Source organism: Eutrigla gurnardus (assembly GCF_963514095.1).
Source record: "Eutrigla gurnardus genome assembly, chromosome: 16".
NCBI lineage: Eukaryota > Metazoa > Chordata > Actinopteri > Perciformes > Triglidae > Eutrigla > Eutrigla gurnardus.
In genome coordinates, this window is record NC_139927.1 from 1,789,188 (window position 1) to 1,811,159 (window position 21,972).

The 21,972-nt window shown below is 46.1% G+C and overlaps 1 protein-coding gene across 1 annotated transcript; it reads right to left on the bottom strand.

Moving 5' to 3' along the window:
* Window positions 1–215: 215 nt before the first annotated feature.
* On the bottom strand, window positions 216–21,824 carry LOC311026752 (inverted formin-2-like). The gene is given in 26 exon segments (XM_084030450.1): window positions 216–1,390; window positions 2,001–2,456; window positions 2,855–2,977; window positions 3,173–3,257; window positions 3,429–3,593; window positions 3,684–3,804; window positions 5,185–5,255; window positions 5,422–5,529; window positions 5,621–5,691; window positions 8,249–8,349; window positions 8,633–8,718; window positions 8,827–8,969; window positions 9,173–9,215; window positions 9,324–9,516; window positions 9,740–9,801; window positions 9,934–10,064; window positions 10,185–10,720; window positions 10,722–11,217; window positions 11,612–11,744; window positions 11,915–12,056; window positions 12,142–12,175; window positions 14,573–14,732; window positions 15,951–16,066; window positions 16,913–17,174; window positions 17,473–17,607; window positions 21,742–21,824. Coding segments are annotated over 25 exon segments (4,014 nt in total). The 5' UTR covers window positions 17,596–17,607; window positions 21,742–21,824; the 3' UTR covers window positions 216–1,337.
* Window positions 21,825–21,972: the final 148 nt, after the last annotated feature.

A 21,972-nucleotide genomic window follows, 5' to 3' on the forward strand; every position in this document is an offset into this window, starting at 1 on the left:
GAGATGTCTTGGAGGAGAGAGGAGGGGATCGGGTCAAGGGAGCAGGTGGTGACACGGTTAGATGTAACAAGTGTGTGAACATCTTCAGAGGTGAGGGGGGTAAAGCTGGTAAGACCATCCGAGTTGAGAGTTGGGGGAGATGTCTTCTGGGAGGGAATAGGCGTGAATAATAATAATAATAATAATAATAATAATCATAATAATAATAATCATAATAATAATAATAATACATTTTATTTGTTGGCGCCTTTCAAACACCCAAGGTCACCTTACATGACAAATTCAATTCAATTCAATTTTATAGTGTCAAACAACAGAAGTCATCTCAGGACACTTAACATTGAGCAGGACTAGAATACGCTCAAAATTTCAAGAGTCAACACAATTTCCAAGTCCCAACGACACCCAGGGGCGAGCTTTACAGCGACAACGAGGAGCTGATGTCATTTACTTTCTTGGTAAAGTAAGTTGTCATCAGCAGTAAGGAAGGAAGGAGGGGTAGATATTCAGTCAATTCATTTCTTCCTATTATTCATATTTCACATCGCTTTTCTAGTGGAATCACGTGACCTGACGCTCCGTGGTGGGATGAGTCACCTCGGTGATGATTAAACAGCTCGTTAATTACAAATATTAATAATAATAATGATGATGATGTCATGAGGAATGTTGAGAATGTCAGAAGAACTGAAGTTATATAACTAATAGTAATATAAAGTTCAATCAGTTCCATTTAAATGTTGACAACATGTAATTAATAAATAATCATATAATAATAAACTGCACTTTGAGTACTTGTACTTTCTGGATGTAGTATATTTCACCTGTGAGTGATTTTACTGAAGTAAACTATACAAATAAGAGTGATAATAATCTGCAGTTTGTTTATTAAATGTCATAAATAAACAGCTATTGTTATTAAAAACCATCTTCTCAATAAACTTCATTAATTGGTCAGAAAACTAGTCTTCAACTAGATTTTATTGTCTGATCAACATTCAATCTAAGAATTAATAAATGATCATTTTACAAAGACAAAACCAGAAATCCTCACAAAGCCCAATCACTGATTAGTAGCTGATAGTCATGGACTGATTGATTAGTTCTACAGTGAAATCAACATCAGATGGAAAATAATTAACTGATTTCATTAGTGAGGAAAAACACTAATAATAGTCGTATTAATATTACAATTACACTACTAACAATAATAGTACCACCACAACTACAACTACTAATAATAATCAGTCAGAAAAGATGTGTGAGGTGTTGGTGGGGCCCTGAACACCTCACTCAGGTTCTGCCTCCTCCTCTCAGGCTCCGCCTCCTCTGACCTCTCAGTGTGACACACATCGTCTCCCTGTCTGGAGTTTGGCTCCAACGTCTGCTCCTGCAGATCAAACACAGCCTCTGATTGGTCGGCTACACCAGCACAGTAACAGGATTTTATTGTGAAATCAGAACCTTTCTTCCTCCATCGTGACCAATCAATCAGCAGGTAAGCCCCGCCCCCTAAAGCATCCCCTGCTTCCTGGTCTGGTGGACTCTAAATGGACCATAATGTACTAAATGAACATCATGCTGGATTGAAGAAGACTTGAAACTAGAGATTGAGACCATAAACTCATGTTTACAATGTTTACTGAGATAATACATCAAGAGAGAAGTAGGACCATTTTCTCATAGACTTCTATACAACCAGAGAGGAGTCGCCCCCTGGTGGCCAGCAGAGAGAAGTAGGACCATTTTCTCATAGACTTCTATACAACCAGAGAGGAGTCGCCCCCTGGTGGCCAGCAGAGAGAAGTAGGACCATTTTCTCATAGACTTCTATACAACCAGAGAGGAGTCGCCCCCTGGTGGCCAGCAGAGAGAAGTATGACCATTTTCTCATAAACTTCTATACAACCAGAGAGGAGTCGCCCCCTGGTGGCCAGCAGAGAGAAGTATGACCATTTTCTCATACAATTCTGATGCTCACTACACAGTTCAGACTTTACCTGCCAGACTGGTACTGGACTTTGCTGGGTCTTCAGAATGTGGATCATCGTTGTTTTCAGTTCTCGCCTCAAACGATGGGATCTCTTCAAACTCAGAGTCCTCTTTGTCTCCTCCACACTCCTCTGGTCTGAGCCAGACCTCCTCCTCTCCTGCAGGAACTCTGTCTCTGGTCTCCGAATCAGAACCGACTGAGTCCACATCAGAGTCCTGGAGTCTGGTCCGGATCTGGTCCCGTTCGTGATCAGCAGCAGCAAAAGAGTTGGAAGGTTCAGAGGGGTTTGAGGTCTCTGGGGGGCCTCCGTCAGTCTCAGCTAACCCTGGTTCTGGTCTTTCAGCCTGTGGATCTGAGGGGATCTGGACTGTCTCTGGTGGTTCTGCAGGCTTGTCTGGTTGCCTGGAAACGGGTGAGTCAGGCTCGTCCACAGCCAATGCCCTCTGAATGAGCGCAGGGTGATCTGACAAGGATTCAGCCACAAGGTTCTGGTCAAAGAGTCCACCACAGTCCATTACAGTCCACCAGAGTCCATTACAGTCAGCAACGAGTCCACCACAGTCCACCAGAGTCCATTACAGTCAGCATCGAGTCCACCACAGTCCATTACAGTCCACCAAAGTCCATTAGAGTCCAGTGCAGTCACGAACAAGTCTACCACAGTCCCTAACAGTCCACCATAGTCCCCAACAGTCCACCATGATCCCCAAGAACTCCACCACAGTCCATACCATCCACCACAGTCCCCAACAGTCCACCATGATCCCCAAGAACTCCACCACAGTCCATACCATCCACCACAGTCCCCAACAGTCCACCACGGTCCCCAAGAACTCCAGCACAGTCTGTCACAGTCCTTACCATGGACTCTCTTGCCCCCATCAGCTCGTGGTCTAGTCCCCTTCAGGTTGTAGCCCTTCCGGATCTCAGCCAGCAGGTTGTCAATGATGCAGCCTCCGTCATGGTTGAACACGTCCTTCCTGACTGAAAGACAGAGACCTTTAAGATCCAGATCTTTCAAGATGTTTTGTCATATGAATATTCGGTGTTTGGCCGGCGCTGCAGGCAGTGATCTGATTGGCTGCTGGTCCCAAAGCATTTCACGTGTGTTTTATATACACAGAAGTCATCTGGACTTCCTAACATCAGCGTACCTCCGGGGTCAGAGGTCAGACTCACCGATCTTGCTGGCGTCACCTTTGCGTTTCCTATCCTCCTGCTGCTGCTTCCTCCTCGCCTCCTGCTGCCGGCGACCCTCATTCTCCTGACCGACGACATCATCATCAACATCAGGAATTGTTGTATTAATTACTAATTATGATGTCATCACTTGTTCGAAATGCATTTTTAAATCGTACAGCCCTCAGTGCCTATTTTAAATTGTTGCAGACTACACTGCTCTCTGATTGGACACTGGCCTGCGATTGGCGCTGACCTTGATGGCCCTGAGGAACTGGCCTCTGAAGGTCTTGGCGGTGTTGAGGAGTTCATCGATGGAGAAGCTGCTGACGTCTTCACACAAGTAGACGGACAGATCTGCTCGGCGCCCCTCCACCGAACACAACAGCTGCTGCAGCCGCTCACACGCCTGCAGGCTCTCCTGAGGATACACCACCCCAGAAGAAGAGAACACAATGAGCATGATATGATAAATATGAATGAATGATCCTGCAGGAGGTGCAGTCTGCACCTCAATGGTAGACCGGTACTTCTCCTTCAGGTCCTCAGATGAACCCAAGACTTTCCTCTCACAGTCTTTCAGCTGTTTGGTCAGAGAGTTGCTTTCGGACTGGATCGACTCCAGGTTCAACCTGCAGACACAAACATAGTCAAGCAGACCAGACCTCAGACTTGACCTCAGACCAGACCTCAGACCTCACATCCCACATCACACCCCACATCAGACCAGTCATCAGACTACACATCACACTGACATTTTAATGTCAGTAATGCAATGATGTGTTCAATGTAGGCTATGTTTAGAATGTTTCTTTTTATGTATGTTTTTAATGCTTCTAATGTATTGATGATATGATTTTACCAGTGATATGAATGTTTTAATGTTCTATGTTTGTCTGTTACGGACCCCAGGAAGACTAGCTTGGCGCCATGGCGTCCAGCTAATGGGGATCCTTTTAATAAACAAATAAACACCCCACATCAGACCCCACATCACAACCCACATCAAACCCCACATCAGACCAGTCATCAGACCCCACATCAGACCCCACATCACAACCCACATCAGACCCCACATCAGACTCCACGTTAGACCCCACATCAAACCCCACATCAAACCCCACATCAGACCCCACATCAGACCCCACATCAGACCAGTCATCAGACTCCACGTTAGACCCCACATCAGACCCCACATCAGACCCCACATCAGACCCCACATCAGACCCCACATCACAACCCACATCAAACCCCACATCAGACCAGTCATCAGACTCCACATCAGACCCCACATCAGACCCCACATCAGACCAGTCATCAGACTCCACATCAGACCCCACATCAGACCCCACATCAGACCAGTCATCAGACTCCACATCAGACCCCACATCAGACCCCACATCAGACCAGTCATCAGACTCCACATCAGACCCCACATCAGACCAGTCATCAGACTCCACATCACAACCCACATCACAACCCACATCACAACCCACATCAGACCAGTCATCAGACTCCACATCAGACCCCACATCAGACCAGTCATCAGACTCCACATCAGACCCCACATCAGACCCCACATCAGACCCCACATCACAACCCACATCACAACCCACATCAGACCAGTCATCAGACCCCACATCAGACCCCACATCAGACCAGTCATCAGACCCCATGTCAGACCCCACATCAGACCAGTCATCAGACCCCATGTCAGACCCCACATCAGACCAGTCATCAGACCCCACGTCAGACCCCACATCAGACCCCACATCACAACCCACATCAGACCAGTCATCAGACCCCACGTCAGACCCCACATCAGACCCCACATCAGACCAGTCATCAGACCCCACATCAGACCCCACATCAGACCAGTCATCAGGGCCCCACATCAGACCGGTCATCAGACTCCACGTTAGACCCCACGTCAGACCCCACATCAGACCAGTCATCAGACCCCACATCAGACCAGTCATCAGACCCCATGTCAGACTCTCTGATCCGTTTACCCAGCAGCCTTTTCACAGATCTCCAAATCATCCGGCAGGTTTAGCAGATCCGGATGGTTCTGCTCTGCCTCCTGTTCATCACACAAACAACACACAACAGCTGAGTTATAAGGGAGCTCCAGTAGGACCAGTAGGACCAGTAGGACCAGCATTAGCAGTAGGACCAGTAGGACCAGAATTAGCAGTAGGACCGTAGGACCAGTATGACCAGTATGACCAGTAAGTTGCTCCAGTTACCTCCAGGATGTGGTGCAGCAGGGTGATTCTGGACTTGTTGGCTTTAGTTTCTGTCAGTTTGAGAAGAGTGCTGATCTTAAAACCTTCAGCGTTCCCTGTGTGAGTGCCCTGATATGATGACATCACACAATGACATCACATTAAAAACTACACTGGGAAATGGATCAGGTCTTTATATTGTATGAATTAATATTCTCACATAGTTGAGAAAGTTTCCAACACTCAGGATGAGTTTACAGAAGCTGGGCAGTCGGGTGGAGTCCCTCAGACCTGAACACAACACATCACATCACAACACATCACAACACAACACAACACAACACAACACATCACAATACATCACATCACAATACATCACAACACAATACATCACAACATATCACATCACAACACATCACATCAACACATCACAACAACACAACAACACAACACATCACATCACAACACACATCACAACACATCACAACAACACATCACATCACAACACATCACAACACATCACATCACAACACACATCACAACACATCACAACAACACAACACAACATATCACATCACAACACATCACATCAACACATCACAACAACACAACACATCACATCACAACACACATCACAACACATCACAACAACACATCACAACAGATCACATCACAATACATCACAACATATCACATCACAACACATCACAACACATCACATCACAACACACATCACAACACATCACAACAACACATCACAACAACACAACACATCACATCACAACACACATCACAACACATCACAACAACACATCACAACAACACAACACATCACATCACATCACATCACAACACATCACAACACATCACAACACAACACAACACATCACAATACATCACATCACAATACATCACAACACAATACATCACAACATATCACATCACAACACATCACAACAACACAACACAACACAACACATCACAATACATCACATCACAATACATCACAACACAATCCATCACAACATATCACATCACAACACATCACAACACATCACATCACAACACACATCACAACACATCACAACAACACATCACAACAACACATCACAACACATCACATCACAATACATCACAACATATCACATCACAACACATCACAACACATCACATCACAACACACATCACAACACATCACAACAACACAACACATCACATCACAACACACATCACAACACATCACAACAACACATCACAACAACACAACACATCACATCACATCACAACACATCACAACACATCACATCACAACACATCACAACACATCACAACACAACACAATACATCACATCACATCACAACACAATACATCACAACACATCACATCACAACATATCACAACACATCACAATACATCTACATACATGCTCCGGAGCAGGTTAGCTCCACAGCGTAAGTTACCATGGCGATCTACCCCGGTAAGAAGTGAACCAGCGTCGTAGGACGGAAAACCCAGAGTTAACGCTTAAGTTACCTCGCTAAGCACAAATCCTGCTTCGTAGTACAGGCCCCAGGTTTAGTGAAAACCTTGAGTTAGTTAACCCTGAGATGAGAGAAACTCTGGTTTTTCGGTTTCCTAAAGCCAGTTCAGCATAAATCTGAGTCAGTTACCCGGGTAACATACTCCGTGAACCTAACCTGCTCGCTAGCAGGTTTGCTTCAACAAACCCTGAGTTTCTCCCTACATGTCTCCGCCTTTTTCCGGAATCTGAACCAACTCTGAAAAAATGTGCCGTCCTTTCATCGTCAACCTAATCGATATGGAAATAAAAGTGATTCTAGCAGCTTTGCGTCGGGAGAGAATTTTGATTACCTTTCCTTCCAATCACATTAGATATTATCTAAACAATATTCTCCGACATTTTCAACATTTCATATTGCGGACATAATCCGCAACCAGATTCTTTGCGGAGGTAGTGTTTTTGCGAACGGGAGATTTATTAAATGTTTAAGTACGTTTCTGTGTTGACATACCTGCTTATATTTACTGTTTAATATGTGAAATATGATTAAAATCATATGCCTTAGTCAACGTATTTGTGCAATATTCTTATGCTTAATTTTTAACTGACGCCACTTTCTTTCTGTGCCTGGGGGGGATTACACCCAATAAAAATGATAATGTATTCAGTGTGCTACTTTGTGAACTATGGGAGTTGAACCCTTGTCGCCTGCACCGTGGGCGGCGTTGCTAACCATTACACCACAGTGTCGCTCTGCAAAGCTGAAAATGAACACTTATTGCCTTTAGATCAATAGACTGTTTCATTCAGTTATACACATTAGATCGGGCAGTAATTGTCTGCCACGCCAACTATCGCTACTTTGCTGCAGTTACGTTGCTCCACTTTCTCAGGATGAGCTCGTTTTCTACATAAACACTCGGTAATATCTAATGACGCTCTCCCCGTTGCCATGGTGAATCGTCGTATCGGAGCTCCATTGATGATGGCTTTGTAGAGTCGGCAGGAACGCGCGTAACTCAGAGTTTACATACTCAGAGTTGACTGAACTAATTCAAAACCGCTGTTCTGGAACCGAAAACTCAGAGTTGCCCATCTCAGAGTTGTTCAACTCAGAGTTCAGGGTTAAGTTCAGAGTTTGTTGAACCTGCTTTGTGAAACGGGCCCCCCAACACAACATGACACAACAAACACACTTCACAACACAACACAATTGACTGTTGTATGTATTATTGTGTACTAGTTTGTAGTAGTGTGTACTAGTGTGTACTAGTTTGTATTAGTGTGTACTGGTGTGTTTAGTGTATATTTGTGTGTATACAGACTTTGGCAGGCTCGGTTGAGGAGCTCAGCTCTGGACCTCAGAGTTTCCAATAGACAGCTGCTCTCCTCACACAGCAACATACACTCTATCCTCAGAGGGTAACTACACACACACACACACACACACACACACACACACACACACACACACACACACACACACACACACACACACACACACACACACACACACACACACACACACACACACCATTATTGGATATAACGGGTCGTCACATACAGTTGTTACTAAATATCAGCTGATATATGATAAATTATGATTTTAATAATGACAATTATTACATTTTGCTAAAATATCAACAAACCTCAAATTATCGTTAAAGTTTGACTATTAGTGTCTGTTATCGGACTACAGTATCTCCTACCTGGGGACATCCAGGAGCTGGAGGTAAAACTGGTCCGCTAACGCAAACTTGTCCTTATCAGCCTGATGAGATTTTAGGTTCTCTACCTAAGGTAGGACAGGTGAAGGATCAGAACATATGTGTCAGAACCTTGTCCACTCACTGGGATCCCTCAAGGTCCTGTCCTGGGTCCCCTCCTCTCTTCCCCTCCTTACCATCACCATTGACAGCTCTGTGGTAGCCCCAACCCAGACCACAAGGAACCTGTGTGTGATGCTTGATACCAAACTCTCCAGGTGACCTGCCTCCTCCAGAGAGGGACAGGTGAGAGTCAAAGGACAGGTAACAAGTAGGACAGCTGAGAGTCAAAGGACAGGTAACAGGTAGGACAGGTTACAGGGAGGACGGGTAACAGGTAGGACAGGTAACAGGTAGGACAGCTGAGAGTCAAAGGACAGGTAACAGGTAGGACAGGTTACAGGTAGGATAGGTAACAGGTAGGACAGGTAACAGGTAGGACAGCTGAGAGTCAAAGGACAGGTAACAGGTAGGACAGGTTACAGGTAGGATGGGTAACAGGTAGGACAGGTAACAGGTAGGACACCTGAGAGTCAAAGAACAGGTAACAGGTAGGACAGTTAACAGGTAGGACAGCTGAGAGTCAAAGGACAGGTAACAGGTAGGACAGGTGAGACAGAAGGACAAATCATGCAGGTAAAAGACAGGTGCAAGATATGTAAAAGACAGATGAAGGAAAGGTGTTGGACAGGACAGGTGTTTTACTGTCCCTGTGAACACTGACCTCATGCTTCTCTGGAAGCAGTTTGATCAGTTGTTTCAGTTCCTCCACATCAAACCTAGACCTGTCTCCTGTCCGGATCAGAGACACAAAGTCCTCATGGGAACTGCAGGAGAGACAGACAGGAAACTGGTGTGACAGGAGGATACGTTTGGTGAGTAGAGGACAAGTAAATCTATAAAAGGAGAGACAAGTTAAGGACAGGTAGAGTATAAAAGGACAGGTAGAGTATAAAAGGACAGATAGAGTATAGGCTTGTTGAGCCTGATGTCACTGCAGATATATGTTTCTATTGGCTGAAAGACTGATTCAAAAGAGTGATTGGTCACCATTTGAACTGCTTGAGGAAGATGTTGAGATTCAGGCTTTTCTTTGCATCGATGTAGGAAATCTGTAGACAAAGTCACCAGATGAGGACTTAAAGGTTGACCGGACATTAATGTTGCTGTGGATCCTCAACACACAGCTAAGAACATGTCTCTACACTCTCAGGTAAGATTTAAACACAGTTGTACTTTTGTACCTCTTTGGGCGCAGTCTTGGCTTTGGTTCTGGTCTTGGTCTCAGTTGGGGGAAGACTGAAGAGTTGCTCGATACTACAGTAATCTGGTTCCATCAAATCTGAAACTGCTGATGTCCACAAAGACTGTTGAGCTACAGAGAGAGATGGACATAAGTACATCTTCAGTAAGCCACGTATGAAGGTCTAAGTCCAGGATCTGACCTGTCCACACAGAATGGACTACTGAAGTTAGAAAAGCATTCAACACTCACCAGTCACCACTCTGGACGGGAGTTTCTGCCAGTTCAGTTTCTTCATACGGAGGGAGGGGCTGGGTCGGTGGTTGCTATACAACCTGCCCAGACCCTGAACTGCCTGGGGTATGACAATGTCACATGGAGGATAGGGATGAGGAGGAGCTTCCATACCAGGTAAGGCGGGAGGAGGGGGTGGGGCTCCCATGCCAGGTAAGTGGGGAGGAGGAGGAGGAGCTCCCATACCAGGTAAGGGGGGAGGAGGGGGTGGAGCTCCCATACCAGGTAAGGGGGGAGGAGGAGGTGGAGCTCCCATACCAGGTAAGTGGGGAGGAGGAGGTGGAGCTCCCATACCAGGTAAGGGGGGAGGAGGGGGTGGAGCTCCAATACCAGGTAAGGGGGGAGGAGGGGGTGGAGCTCCCATACCAGGTAAGGGGGGAGGAGGAGGTGGAGCTCCCATACCAGGTAAGTGGGGAGGAGGAGGTGGAGCTCCCATACCAGGTAAGGGGGGAGGAGGGGGTGGAGCTCCAATACCAGGTAAGGGGGGAGGAGGGGGTGGAGCTCCCATACCAGGTAAGGGGGGAGTAGGGGGTGGTGCTTCCATACCAGGTAATGGGGGTGGAGGGGGTGGAGCTCCCATGCCAGGTAAGGGGGGGGGGAGGGGGTGGAGCTCCCATACCAAGTAAAGGCGGAGGAAGGGCTTGAGCTCCCATGCCAGGTGGAGGAAGGAGTGGGGCTACCATACCAAGTAAAGGGGGAGGAGCTCCCATGCCAGGTAAGGGGGGAGGAGGGGGTGGAGCTCCCATACCAAGTAAAGGCGGAGGAAGGACTTGATCTCCCATGCCAGGTGGAGGAAGGGGTGGGGCTACCATACTAAGTAAAGGGGGAGGCGCTCCCATTCCAGGTAAGCAAGTAGAAGCCCATGGCATTGCAGAAGAATTGTCTGGAAGCCGAGTCTGAACCGCCCTGTCGATGGTTAGAATCTTTTGGTTGGTCGAGAGGGACTTCTGGGGGAGGAGCCTCTCCAGCAGATCGGTGGCAGACAAGTCAGCTACAAAACACACAGGTTGTATAGTAATAAGCTTTTGGCAAAGCAAGGACAGTTTTGGAATGTAAACCGTTGGGAGGCTGTGAGTTGGATGAATTCAAATATCCAAAACATTGGACTTGATCCATTATGAACCCATGGAAAGCCTCCCTGAACCTGATTTAGATAAAGTTATTTACAAGGAAGAAACCTGATCTGAATAGACCCAAGGATCCTTAGATCTCTTCCAGTAAAACAATGGCCTGACTTAAGCTAATTAAACTGAGTATAACTTGAACCTGGTCCGACTTGGGACCCAGATAGAGTAGTGGTTTGTCTGTACAGTAAAGTGGATCCATGAGGACCTCTAATCTGAGGTCCTGATCAGTGATCTATTCATAAGAGTGGTCAGACTTACAGTCCTGGGAAATCAGTGTGAAACGGTCAGTCAGCTGCTCCAGAGCTAGCCAGACCTCAGATCTGTCCGGATCCATCAATAGCAAGGCCTGAAGGATGGACAGCAACTGGACAGAGGACGGACTGTTGGACACCTGGACATAGAGGGAAGGATATGTAGAGATATGGATGGACAGTCTTTGGCATCAAATAAGAGCTTAGAGAAAGAAGGAGGTTAAAGGTGAAGCAGTTGTGAAAGGTGATGGTGTTAAAGATAAGCTTTTGATGGGGGGCAGTGGATGTTTTAGGATGATGGGAGATGAACCTTGGTGAAGAGCGAGGTGAAGACGTGCTGGTGGCTGCTCATGTTGATGCCTCCGTACAGTCTCTCCATCTCCTCCTCGTCCAGCGTCAGAGAGTCCTCGAATGCATCACACTGGATGTTCAGGTCCTCGTCCTCTGTTTCCCTGGGCAACGAGAGACAGACTGAGGTCACACACCGCATAACATGTTGATTATAATGAATAGAGATTGCATTAATTCAATCAGTACCTCAGTCTGGGCAGTACATCCAACAGCTGTAGTCCTGTAACAACATGTTGTTATTGAGAAAATTATTATCCTGCTTTCCATGGCAAGAGAACCAAAACCCATTCCTCTGTTGTCATGTTGTTACTTGTTACCAACCTAATAACCACGTTCTTGCCATGGCAACGGCCTGGAAAAACCTAGGAACGATTTTCTAATAACTAAGCAAACATTGGAACCACCACAACAACCATCCATGACCACCCTAAGAACCACATAAAAACTAATAACAACCATCCATGACCACCCTAGGAACCACATAAAAACTAATAACAACCACCCATGACCACCCTAGGAACCACATAAAAACTAATAACAACCACCCATGACCACCCTAAGAACCACTTACAAACTAATAACAACCACCCATGACCACCCTAGGAACCACTTACAAACTAATAACAACCACCCATGACCACCCTAGGAACCACATAAAAACTAATAACCACCCATGACCACCCTAGGAACCACATAAAAACTAACAACAACCACCCATGACCAGCCTAAGAACCACTTACAAACTAATAACAACCACCCATGACCACCCTAGGAACCACTTACAAACGAATAACAACCCCCCATGACCACATAAAAACTAATAACAACCACCCATGACCACCCTAGGAACCACATAAAAACTAATAACAATCACCCATGACCACCCTAGGAACCACATAAAAACTAACAACAACCACCCATGACCAGCCTAAGAACCACTTACAAACTAATAACAACCACCCATGACCACCCTAGGAACCACATAAAAACTAATAACAACCACCCATGACCACCCTAGGAACCACTTACAAACTAATAACAACCACCCATGACCACCCTAAGAACCACTTACAAACTAATAACAACCACCCATGACCACCCTAGGAACCACTTACAAACTAATAACAACCATCCATGACCACCCTAGGAACCACATAAAAACTAATAACAACCATCCATGACCACCCTAGGAACCACATAAAAACTAGTAACCACCCATGACCACCCTAGGAACCACATAAAAACTAATAACAACCACCCATGACCACCCTAAGAACCACTTACAAACTAATAACAACCACCCATGACCACCCTAAGAACCACTTACAAACTAATAACAACCACCCATGACCACCCTAAGAACCACTTACAAACTAATAACAACCACCCATGACCACCCTAGGAACCACATAAAAACTAATAACAACCACCCATGACCACCCTAGGAACCACTTACAAACTAATAACAACCACCCATGACCACCCTAGGAACCACTTACAAACTAATAACAACCACCCATGACCACCCTAGGAACCACTTACAAACTAATAACAACCACCCATGACCACCCTAAGAACCACATAAAAACTAATAACAACCACCCATGACCACCCTAGGAACCACTTACAAACTAATAACAACCACCCATGACCACCCTAAGAACCACTTACAAACTAATAACAACCACCCATGACCACCCTAAGAACCACTTACAAACTAATAACAACCACCCATGACCACCCTAGGAACCACTTACAAACTAATAACAACCATCCATGACCACCCTAGGAACCACATAAAAACTAATAACAACCATCCATGACCACCCTAGGAACCACATAAAAACTAATAACAACCACCCATGACCACCCTAGGAACCACATAAAAACTAATAACAACCACCCATGACCACCCTAAGAACCACTTACAAACTAATAACAACCACCCATGACCACCCTAAGAACCACTTACAAACTAATAACAACCACCCATGACCACCCTAGGAACCACTTACAAACTAATAACAACCACCCATGACCACCCTAGGAACCACATAAAAACTAATAACAACCACCCATGACCACCCTAGGAACCACTTACAAACTAATAACAACCACCCATGACCACCCTAGGAACCACTTACAAACTAATAACAACCACCCATGACCACCCTAAGAACCACTTACAAACTAATAACAACCATCCATGACCACCCTAGGAACCACATAAAAACTAATAACAACCACCCATGACCACCCTAAGAACCACTTACAAACTAATAACAACCACCCATGACCACCCTAACAACCACTTACAAACTAATAACAACCACCCATGACCACCCTAAGAACCACTTACAAACTAATAACAACCACCCATGACCACCCTAGGAACCACTTACAAACTAATAACAACCACCCATGACCACCCTAGGAACCACTTACAAACTAATAACAACCACCCATGACCACCCTAGGAACCACTTACAAACTAATAACAACCACCCATGACCACCCTAGGAACCACATAGAAACTAATAACAACCACCTGTGACCAAATATTGATGTGAGGATAATTCCAGTCAACAGTATTAACATATTGAAGGATTGGTCCTACCGATGAACTCCTGTCTGAGCCGGTCCCTCTTCCTCAGGTCTTCTTGTCCCAACACGAGGACGTTGACGACGCTCAGGAGCGTCACCATGTACGGGACGTTATCGGTGCCGTGAAGCTCCATCATGATCACACTGAAGCGATACTGCTGCTTCTTCACAATCTGGGCACAAACACAGATTTACCAAAACATAAACAACTCTCTAACTTTCTAAGAAATAATATCACACAAGTTAGGACTGGAGCTTTGGTGGTGATCAACGGGTGGAGACGTAACATCTCCTCATCCCTCTGTGTGTGTGGGTGGAGACGTACCTCAAAGTTACGTTTGCAAGCCGCCTCTCCATCTACAAGTCTGTACAACACAAGTTAGCTTGTCTCCACATTGTCTTCTGCCGTTATTACCAACATTCATGGTTAAGGATGGGGTTATCCTACAGTATTGTTTGTATTATTTGTTATTAAGTAAAACACATTTTCCAAAATGTTTGGTGTGTTTTATTCAGGTTTATAATCTCGAGGGGTTAAAAAAATACACAACAAATATCCAAATCTCAACATTGAAAAGGGAATAGTGAATTCTGTTGTGATATGATCCTGTTTACACACTAAGACAGTGAAAGTGGTGAAGAAGATTTAACTTTAAACAGGCTTCTTTGTTTTACGTCATGAGGATCATCCACACAGAATCAAATATTCTCAGATGTCTGATCTGTGGAGGCAGAGACCTTTGTTATTCTTCCACAGAAAGTAGAGGACAGGCAGGTAAGTTCTTGTCCACATAATGATGGTATCCCATCATGCATCAGCTGTGGGTTCATAGCAAGTGAAAACAAGCCTTGGTGAAGCCGATGCCAGGCACGAAGTGATCTGAGCTGTTTGTTCTGAGTCTTATCTGCAGTTACACCCAAACTCACTGATAACTTAACAACAACCTGCTCATGTCTGGTTCAGCTCAGTCTGGTTTTATATGTATTGAAAGTGACTTCAGAGCCTCCTTTACATCTTTTAAATATTACATATACCTGATGCTATGTGGATTTCACCAAGCTGGATTCACTGGATCTAGCAAGACCCACGTGGGCTGGTTTACCACAGCTGGAGGAACCAGAATTAAATATTTATCTGTGATTTAATATCAATAACCAGATGAAAGGGATGCTGAAATAACTCCATAATGATGGTGATCAGTAAAAAGTGTGAAGTCGTGCTTTGTTAGGTCTGTCTGCAAGACCACAAGATAACAACCTTTAAAATGCCGGGGAATCAATAAATAAAACCTATCCTAAACCTAACCTAACCATCTACATGAAATCCGAGTACATCTGTTGTGTCCTGAGACTTTAGATAGAAACGCTGACTCTCAGAGACCTGGACTTACCTTGTAGTGGTCCAGGGCTTCCAGAGCCAGATGGCAGCCCTGAGGATCAAACAGACTGAGGGCCGCCAGCAGCTCAAAGACCCGCATCTTCACCATGACATTAGACGTATCCAGAGCTGCAACACAACAGAGACAGGTGATGCGACTCCTCATAACTAATAAAACACACAACATAAAATGGTAGAAAGGCCCAAGGGTCAGGATGGTAGTCCACCTGAAAGGCCCAAGAGTCAGGATGGCAGTCCACCTGAAAGGCCCAAGAGTCAGGATGGCAGGCCACCTGAAAGGCCCAAGAGCCATGATGGCAGTCCACCTGAAAGGCCCAAGAGTCAGGATGGCAGGCCACCTGAAAGGCCCAAGAGTCAGGATGGCAGTCCACCTGAAAGGCCCAAGAGTCAGGATGGCAGGCCACCTGAAAGGCCCAAGAGTCAGGATGGCAGGCCACCTGAAAGGTCCAAGAGTCAGGATGGCAGGCCACCTGAAAGGCCCAAGAGTCAGGATGGTAGTCCACCTGAAAGGCCAAAGACTCACGGTTTGAATTCCACCTGAAGGCCAAAGAGTCAGGATAGTAGTCCACCGGAAAGGCCCAAGAAAGGTGTAGGAGAGAAGAGAGAGATCAATAGAAACCAATAGAAGGACCAATGCACCCGTCTGTCTTGTGGCTTTATAGTGCGTCAGTGATCTATCTACCAATGAGAGGTGACCTGGTGAACCCACCCTGGATCAGTGATCTATCTACCAATGGGAGGTGACCTGGTGAACCCACCCTGGATCAGTGATCTAGCTACCAATGAGAGGTGACCTGATGAACCCATCCTGGATCGGTGATCCATCTACCAATGGGAGGTGACCTGGTGAACCCACCCTGGATCAGTGATCTATCTACCAATGAGAGGTGACCTGATGAACCCATCCTGGATCGGTGATCTATCTACCAATGGGAGGTGACCTGGTGAACCCACCCTGGGTCAGGGTCCTGACATATCCATGGTTGTTCAGGATGAAGTGCAGACCTTCAGAGGAGTTCATCACGGCTCGGACGCAGGCGACGCAGGTCAGCTGCAGGAGAGCGTCGGCGATGCGAGAGCAGCCACGGCCGGACAGACGCGCCAACGCCTCCATCAGCAGGTCCAGACCCCGCAGCTCCAGGAACTGGACCATCCAGTCCTGATCACAGGCCTCCAACCGACGCAGCAAACCAGAGTAGTTCACCACCGTGGGAACCTGAAGGTGTCAGAGAGAGACAGAAGCTCCTGTTTAGAGCTGTGATCAGATCCGACCCCCTGACACACAATCCAGCTAACCAGGCTACATTGTAGGCTCCGCCCCCAGAGGCGTGACTTCATTACATCATCACATTTCATCCCTGACCGGTTTAAATCAAAGCTCCAGTTAACATTAAACGGTCTGAAAGTGTCGAGCAGGTGGAGCGCTGTACTGCCGGATCAATCAGATATGAACATAGTAATTTGAACATGAAGGAGTAGTTCCCTGCTGGTCCACCAGGGGTCAGCCGTCGTACCTGCAGCAGTCGGATGCAGAGTTCGGGTTCAGCGTTCTGCAGATTGGCCTCAGCGTCGGCATCGTTGCTGGCACTTCCTGTCAGATGCTCCTTCACTGCCTCCCATTTGGTCTTGGCTGCCATGGCAACAAGAATCTGCAGAGACCGAAGGTTTTTATTGATCTTAAAACGTCCAATCAGCTTCTGGCTGTTGGTCTGCAAGTCATTGATTATTGGTTTTCAGGTTAATTTGATATAATCAATTCATGTTCTGATTAGAAGAGGGTCCCGGGTTCGATTCCCGGGTTGGCCGCGGGTTCCTTCTGTGTGGAGTTTGCATGTTCTCCCCGTGTAAGCAAGGGTTCTCTCCGGGTTCTCCGGCTTCCTGCCACAGTCCAAAGACATGCAGGATGGGGATAGGTTCATTGGTGACTCTAAATGTCCTGTAGGTGTGAATGTGAGCGTGAATGGTTGTCTGTCTCTACATGTCTCCCTGTGATAGACTGGTTACCTGTCTGTCTCTACATGTCAGCCCTGTGATAGACTGGTTACCTGTCTGTCTCTACATGTCTCCCTGTGATAGACTGGTTACCTGTCTGTCTCTACATGTCTGCCTGTGATAGACTGGTTACCTGTCTGTCTCTACATGTCTCCCTGTGATAGACTGGTTACCTGTCTGTCTCTACATGTCGGCCCTGTGATAGACTGGTTACCTGTCTGTCTCTACATGTCTCCCTGTGATAGACTGGTTACCTGTCTGTCTCTACATGTCGGCCCTGTGATAGGCTGGTTACCTGTCTGTCTCTACATGTCTCCCTGTGATAGACTGGTTACCTGTCTGTCTCTACATGTCTCCCTGTGATAGACTGGTTACCTGTCTGTCTCTACATGTCTCCCTGTGATAGACTGGTTACCTGTCTGTCTCTACATGTCTCCCTGTGATAGACTGGTTACCTGTCTGTCTCTACATGTCGGCCCTGTGATAGGCTGGTTACCTGTCTGTCTCTACATGTCTCCCTGTGATAGACTGGTTACCTGTCTGTCTCTACATGTCGGCCCTGTGATAGGCTGGTTACCTGTCTGTCTCTACATGTCTCCCTGTGATAGACTGGTTACCTGTCTGTCTCTACATGTCTCCCTGTGATAGACTGGTTACCTGTCTGTCTCTACATGTCGGCCCTGTGATAGGCTGGTTACCTGTCTGTCTCTACATGTCTCCCTGTGATAGACTGGTTACCTGTCTGTCTCTACATGTCGGCCCTGTGATAGGCTGGTTACCTGTCTGTCTCTACATGTCTCCCTGTGATAGACTGGTTACCTGTCTGTCTCTACATGTCTCCCTGTGATAGACTGGTTACCTGTCTGTCTCTACATGTCGGCCCTGTGATAGGCTGGTTACCTGTCTGTCTCTACATGTCTCCCTGTGATAGACTGGTTACCTGTCTGTCTCTACATGTCGGCCCTGTGATAGGCTGGTTGCCTGTCTGTCTGTACATGTCTCCATGTGATAGACTGGTTACCTGTCCAGGTGAACCCTGCCTTCGCCCAATGAAGGCTGGGATCGGCTCCAGCCCCCCCGCAACCCTAAATACAGGATAAGTGGTAGACAATGAATGGATGGATGTTCTGATTATTTTCTTGATTAAATGATTACTTGTTTAAAAAACTGACTTCAATGTTTCATCCAATTTCCTTCTTTAAATTAAATAAATAATTAAATAAATAATATACACCAGACATGTATAGTGGGATTAAAAACTTAGCTCATTATTATGAAATATTATTTCAGCTCATTTTATTATATTTAAAAAGAATCTTGACTCATACATTGGGGGAACTATAAACTTATAAAATAGCTGGTGTTTGTGGTCATGTGACTCTTGTGAAATCAAACTCAATCAATCAATCATTGATTGGATAAACTATTTGGATGGTTGATTTTCATTTAATTTCCTTTCCTGAAGCAGAAAAAACATTGTTTCCAGTTTCGTTGATGTTTTATTTGTCACATATCAAAGTAAATTAAATTTTAAATCATATTTTAATCTTTGAGTTTTAGACTCAAACTAATATCTTACTTTCCACTGAATCGTCGTTTATATATTTGGTTGGATTTTATCTTAAAGGTGCAATTGACAACACTGATAACATCCAGCCACTAGATGTCTCACTCGCACTCCCCCCTTCCATTGCATTCACGTCACAACACAGCTGCTGCTCGAAGCGCATGCTGCTCAACAGGTTGCCAGTTCTGAGCACTTGGTACCGAAATGTCGCCTGCTTACCGTCAAACTCAGCTGTTTTCCCCTTTTTTCCACACTAACTGGTAGCCTCATGAGAAAATGGTCCTACTTCTCTCTGCTGGCCACCAGAGGGCAACTCCTCTCTGGTTGTATAGAAGTCTATGAGAAAATGGTCCTACTTCTCTCTGCTGGCCACCAGGGGGCGACTCCTCTCTGGTTGTATAGAAGTCTATGAGAAAATAGTCCTACTTCTCTCTGCCGGCCACCAGGGGGCGACTCCTCTCTGGTTGTATAGAAGTCTATGAGAAAATGGTCCTACTTCTCTCTGCTGGCCACCAGGGGGCGACTCCTCTCTGGTTGTATAGAAGTCTATGAGAAAATGGTCCTACTTCTCTCTGCTGGCCACCAGGGGGCGACTCCTCTCTGGTTGTATAGAAGTCTATGAGAAAATGGTCCTACTTCTCTCTGCTGGCCACCAGGGGGCGACTCCTCTCTGGTTGTATAGAAGTCTATGAGAAAATGGTCCTACTTCTCTCTGCTGGCCACCAGGGGGCGACTCCTCTCTGGTTGTATAGAAGTCTATGAGAAAATGGTCCTACTTCTCTCTTGATGTATTATCTCAGTAAACATGGTAAACATAAGTTTATGGTCTCAATCTCTAGTTTCAAGTCTTCTTCAATCCAGCATGATGTTCATTTAGTACATTATGGTCCATTTAGAGTCCACCAGACCAGGAAGCAGGGGATGCTTTAGGGGGCGGGGCTTACCTGCTGATTGACAGGTTGCTACGGTCCTGAGGTTAGTTTACACCTAAAGTAAAGCAAATTATTTACTTATCAAGTCAATGCAAAGACACCAATGATGGAATTGTATTTATTCGCTCAAGTTGAAATATTTCAACTCAAGTTATTAATTTGTGACCCTGCGTCTCCACAGCCAATCAGCATTGAGATCATCCTCCTGTTGCCCTGAATCCTAAATGCAGGAACCAGATATTGTCTCCTGGGTCTGTGGTCCCCCAGTGGTCTATGATAGCAGACCATATTAGTCCGGAGACCAGACCAGACTATGTGGAGGAACCAGAGACTGTCTGTGGTCCCCCAGTGGTCTATGATAGCAGACCATATTAGTCCGGAGACCAGACCAGACTATGTGGAGGAACCAGAGACTGTCTGTGGTCCCCCAGAGATCTATGATAGCAGACCATATTAGTCCGGAGACCAGACCAGACTATGTGGAGGAACCAGAGACTGTCTGTGGTCCCCCAGAGGTCTAGATAGTAGCTTACATTAGTCCAGAGACCAGACCAGACTATGTGGAGGAACCAGAGACTGTCTGTGGTCCCCCAGAGGTCTAGATAGTAGCTTACATTAGTCCAGAGACGAGACCAGACTATGTGGAGAAACCAGAGACTGTCTGTGGTCCCCCAGAGGTCTAGATAGTAGCTCACATCCAGAGACCAGACCAGACTATGTGGAGGAACCAGAGACTGTCTGTGGTCCCCTAGAGGTCTAGATAGTAGCTCACATCCAGAGACCAGACCAGACTATGTGGAGGAACCAGAGACTGTCTGTGGTCCCCCAGAGGTCTAGATAGTAGCTCACATTAGATGAAACATTAACCAACAACATGATTATGCTCCGATATCAGACAAACAGGAGACAGTCTGTCGGCTGGATCTGCATCTGGATCAGGATCAGTAAGCTTGTTTCTCTCGGAGCCCCCAACCTGACTGGTTCTGTGCCCAGACTCGTTCGCCAGCACACCAGACTTCCACATTTAAGTCCATTTAGCTCCAACAGTAAGTTTAACCACACAGAGCATCCTGGTAAATATCAATCACTGTGAAATCAAAGCTCGTTCACGTTCTTCTCAGTTAGAGAGCTGACAGGTTGGGCACGCGCAAAACGAGCGCGCGACCACCAGGACTCTTCCAGGTGAGTTCTGGTTGAAACGGACGTCACAAGTCTTAAATGGAGCGTTTTTCGGCCGGAGTCCGGCAGCGGGAGAAGCGCGGACCGAGCTGAAGTGTGAGGTGTGTTCTTACCTGCACGAGAGCGTCCGTCTCCTCACGCGCACCGCGTCAATGTGAGCAGCAGCGGGACATGCAGGATGTGGGCGGGGTCAGAGGTCACCGCCGTACCAGGCGATACAGCTGCGCGCGTGCGCGGTTGTTAGCTCTTGTTCTAATGATTTTTGTTTACGTGAACGTAGAAAACAAAGACAGAGAATAAATAATAAAACAATAATGAAACCAATAACAGAGAAACATTATAAG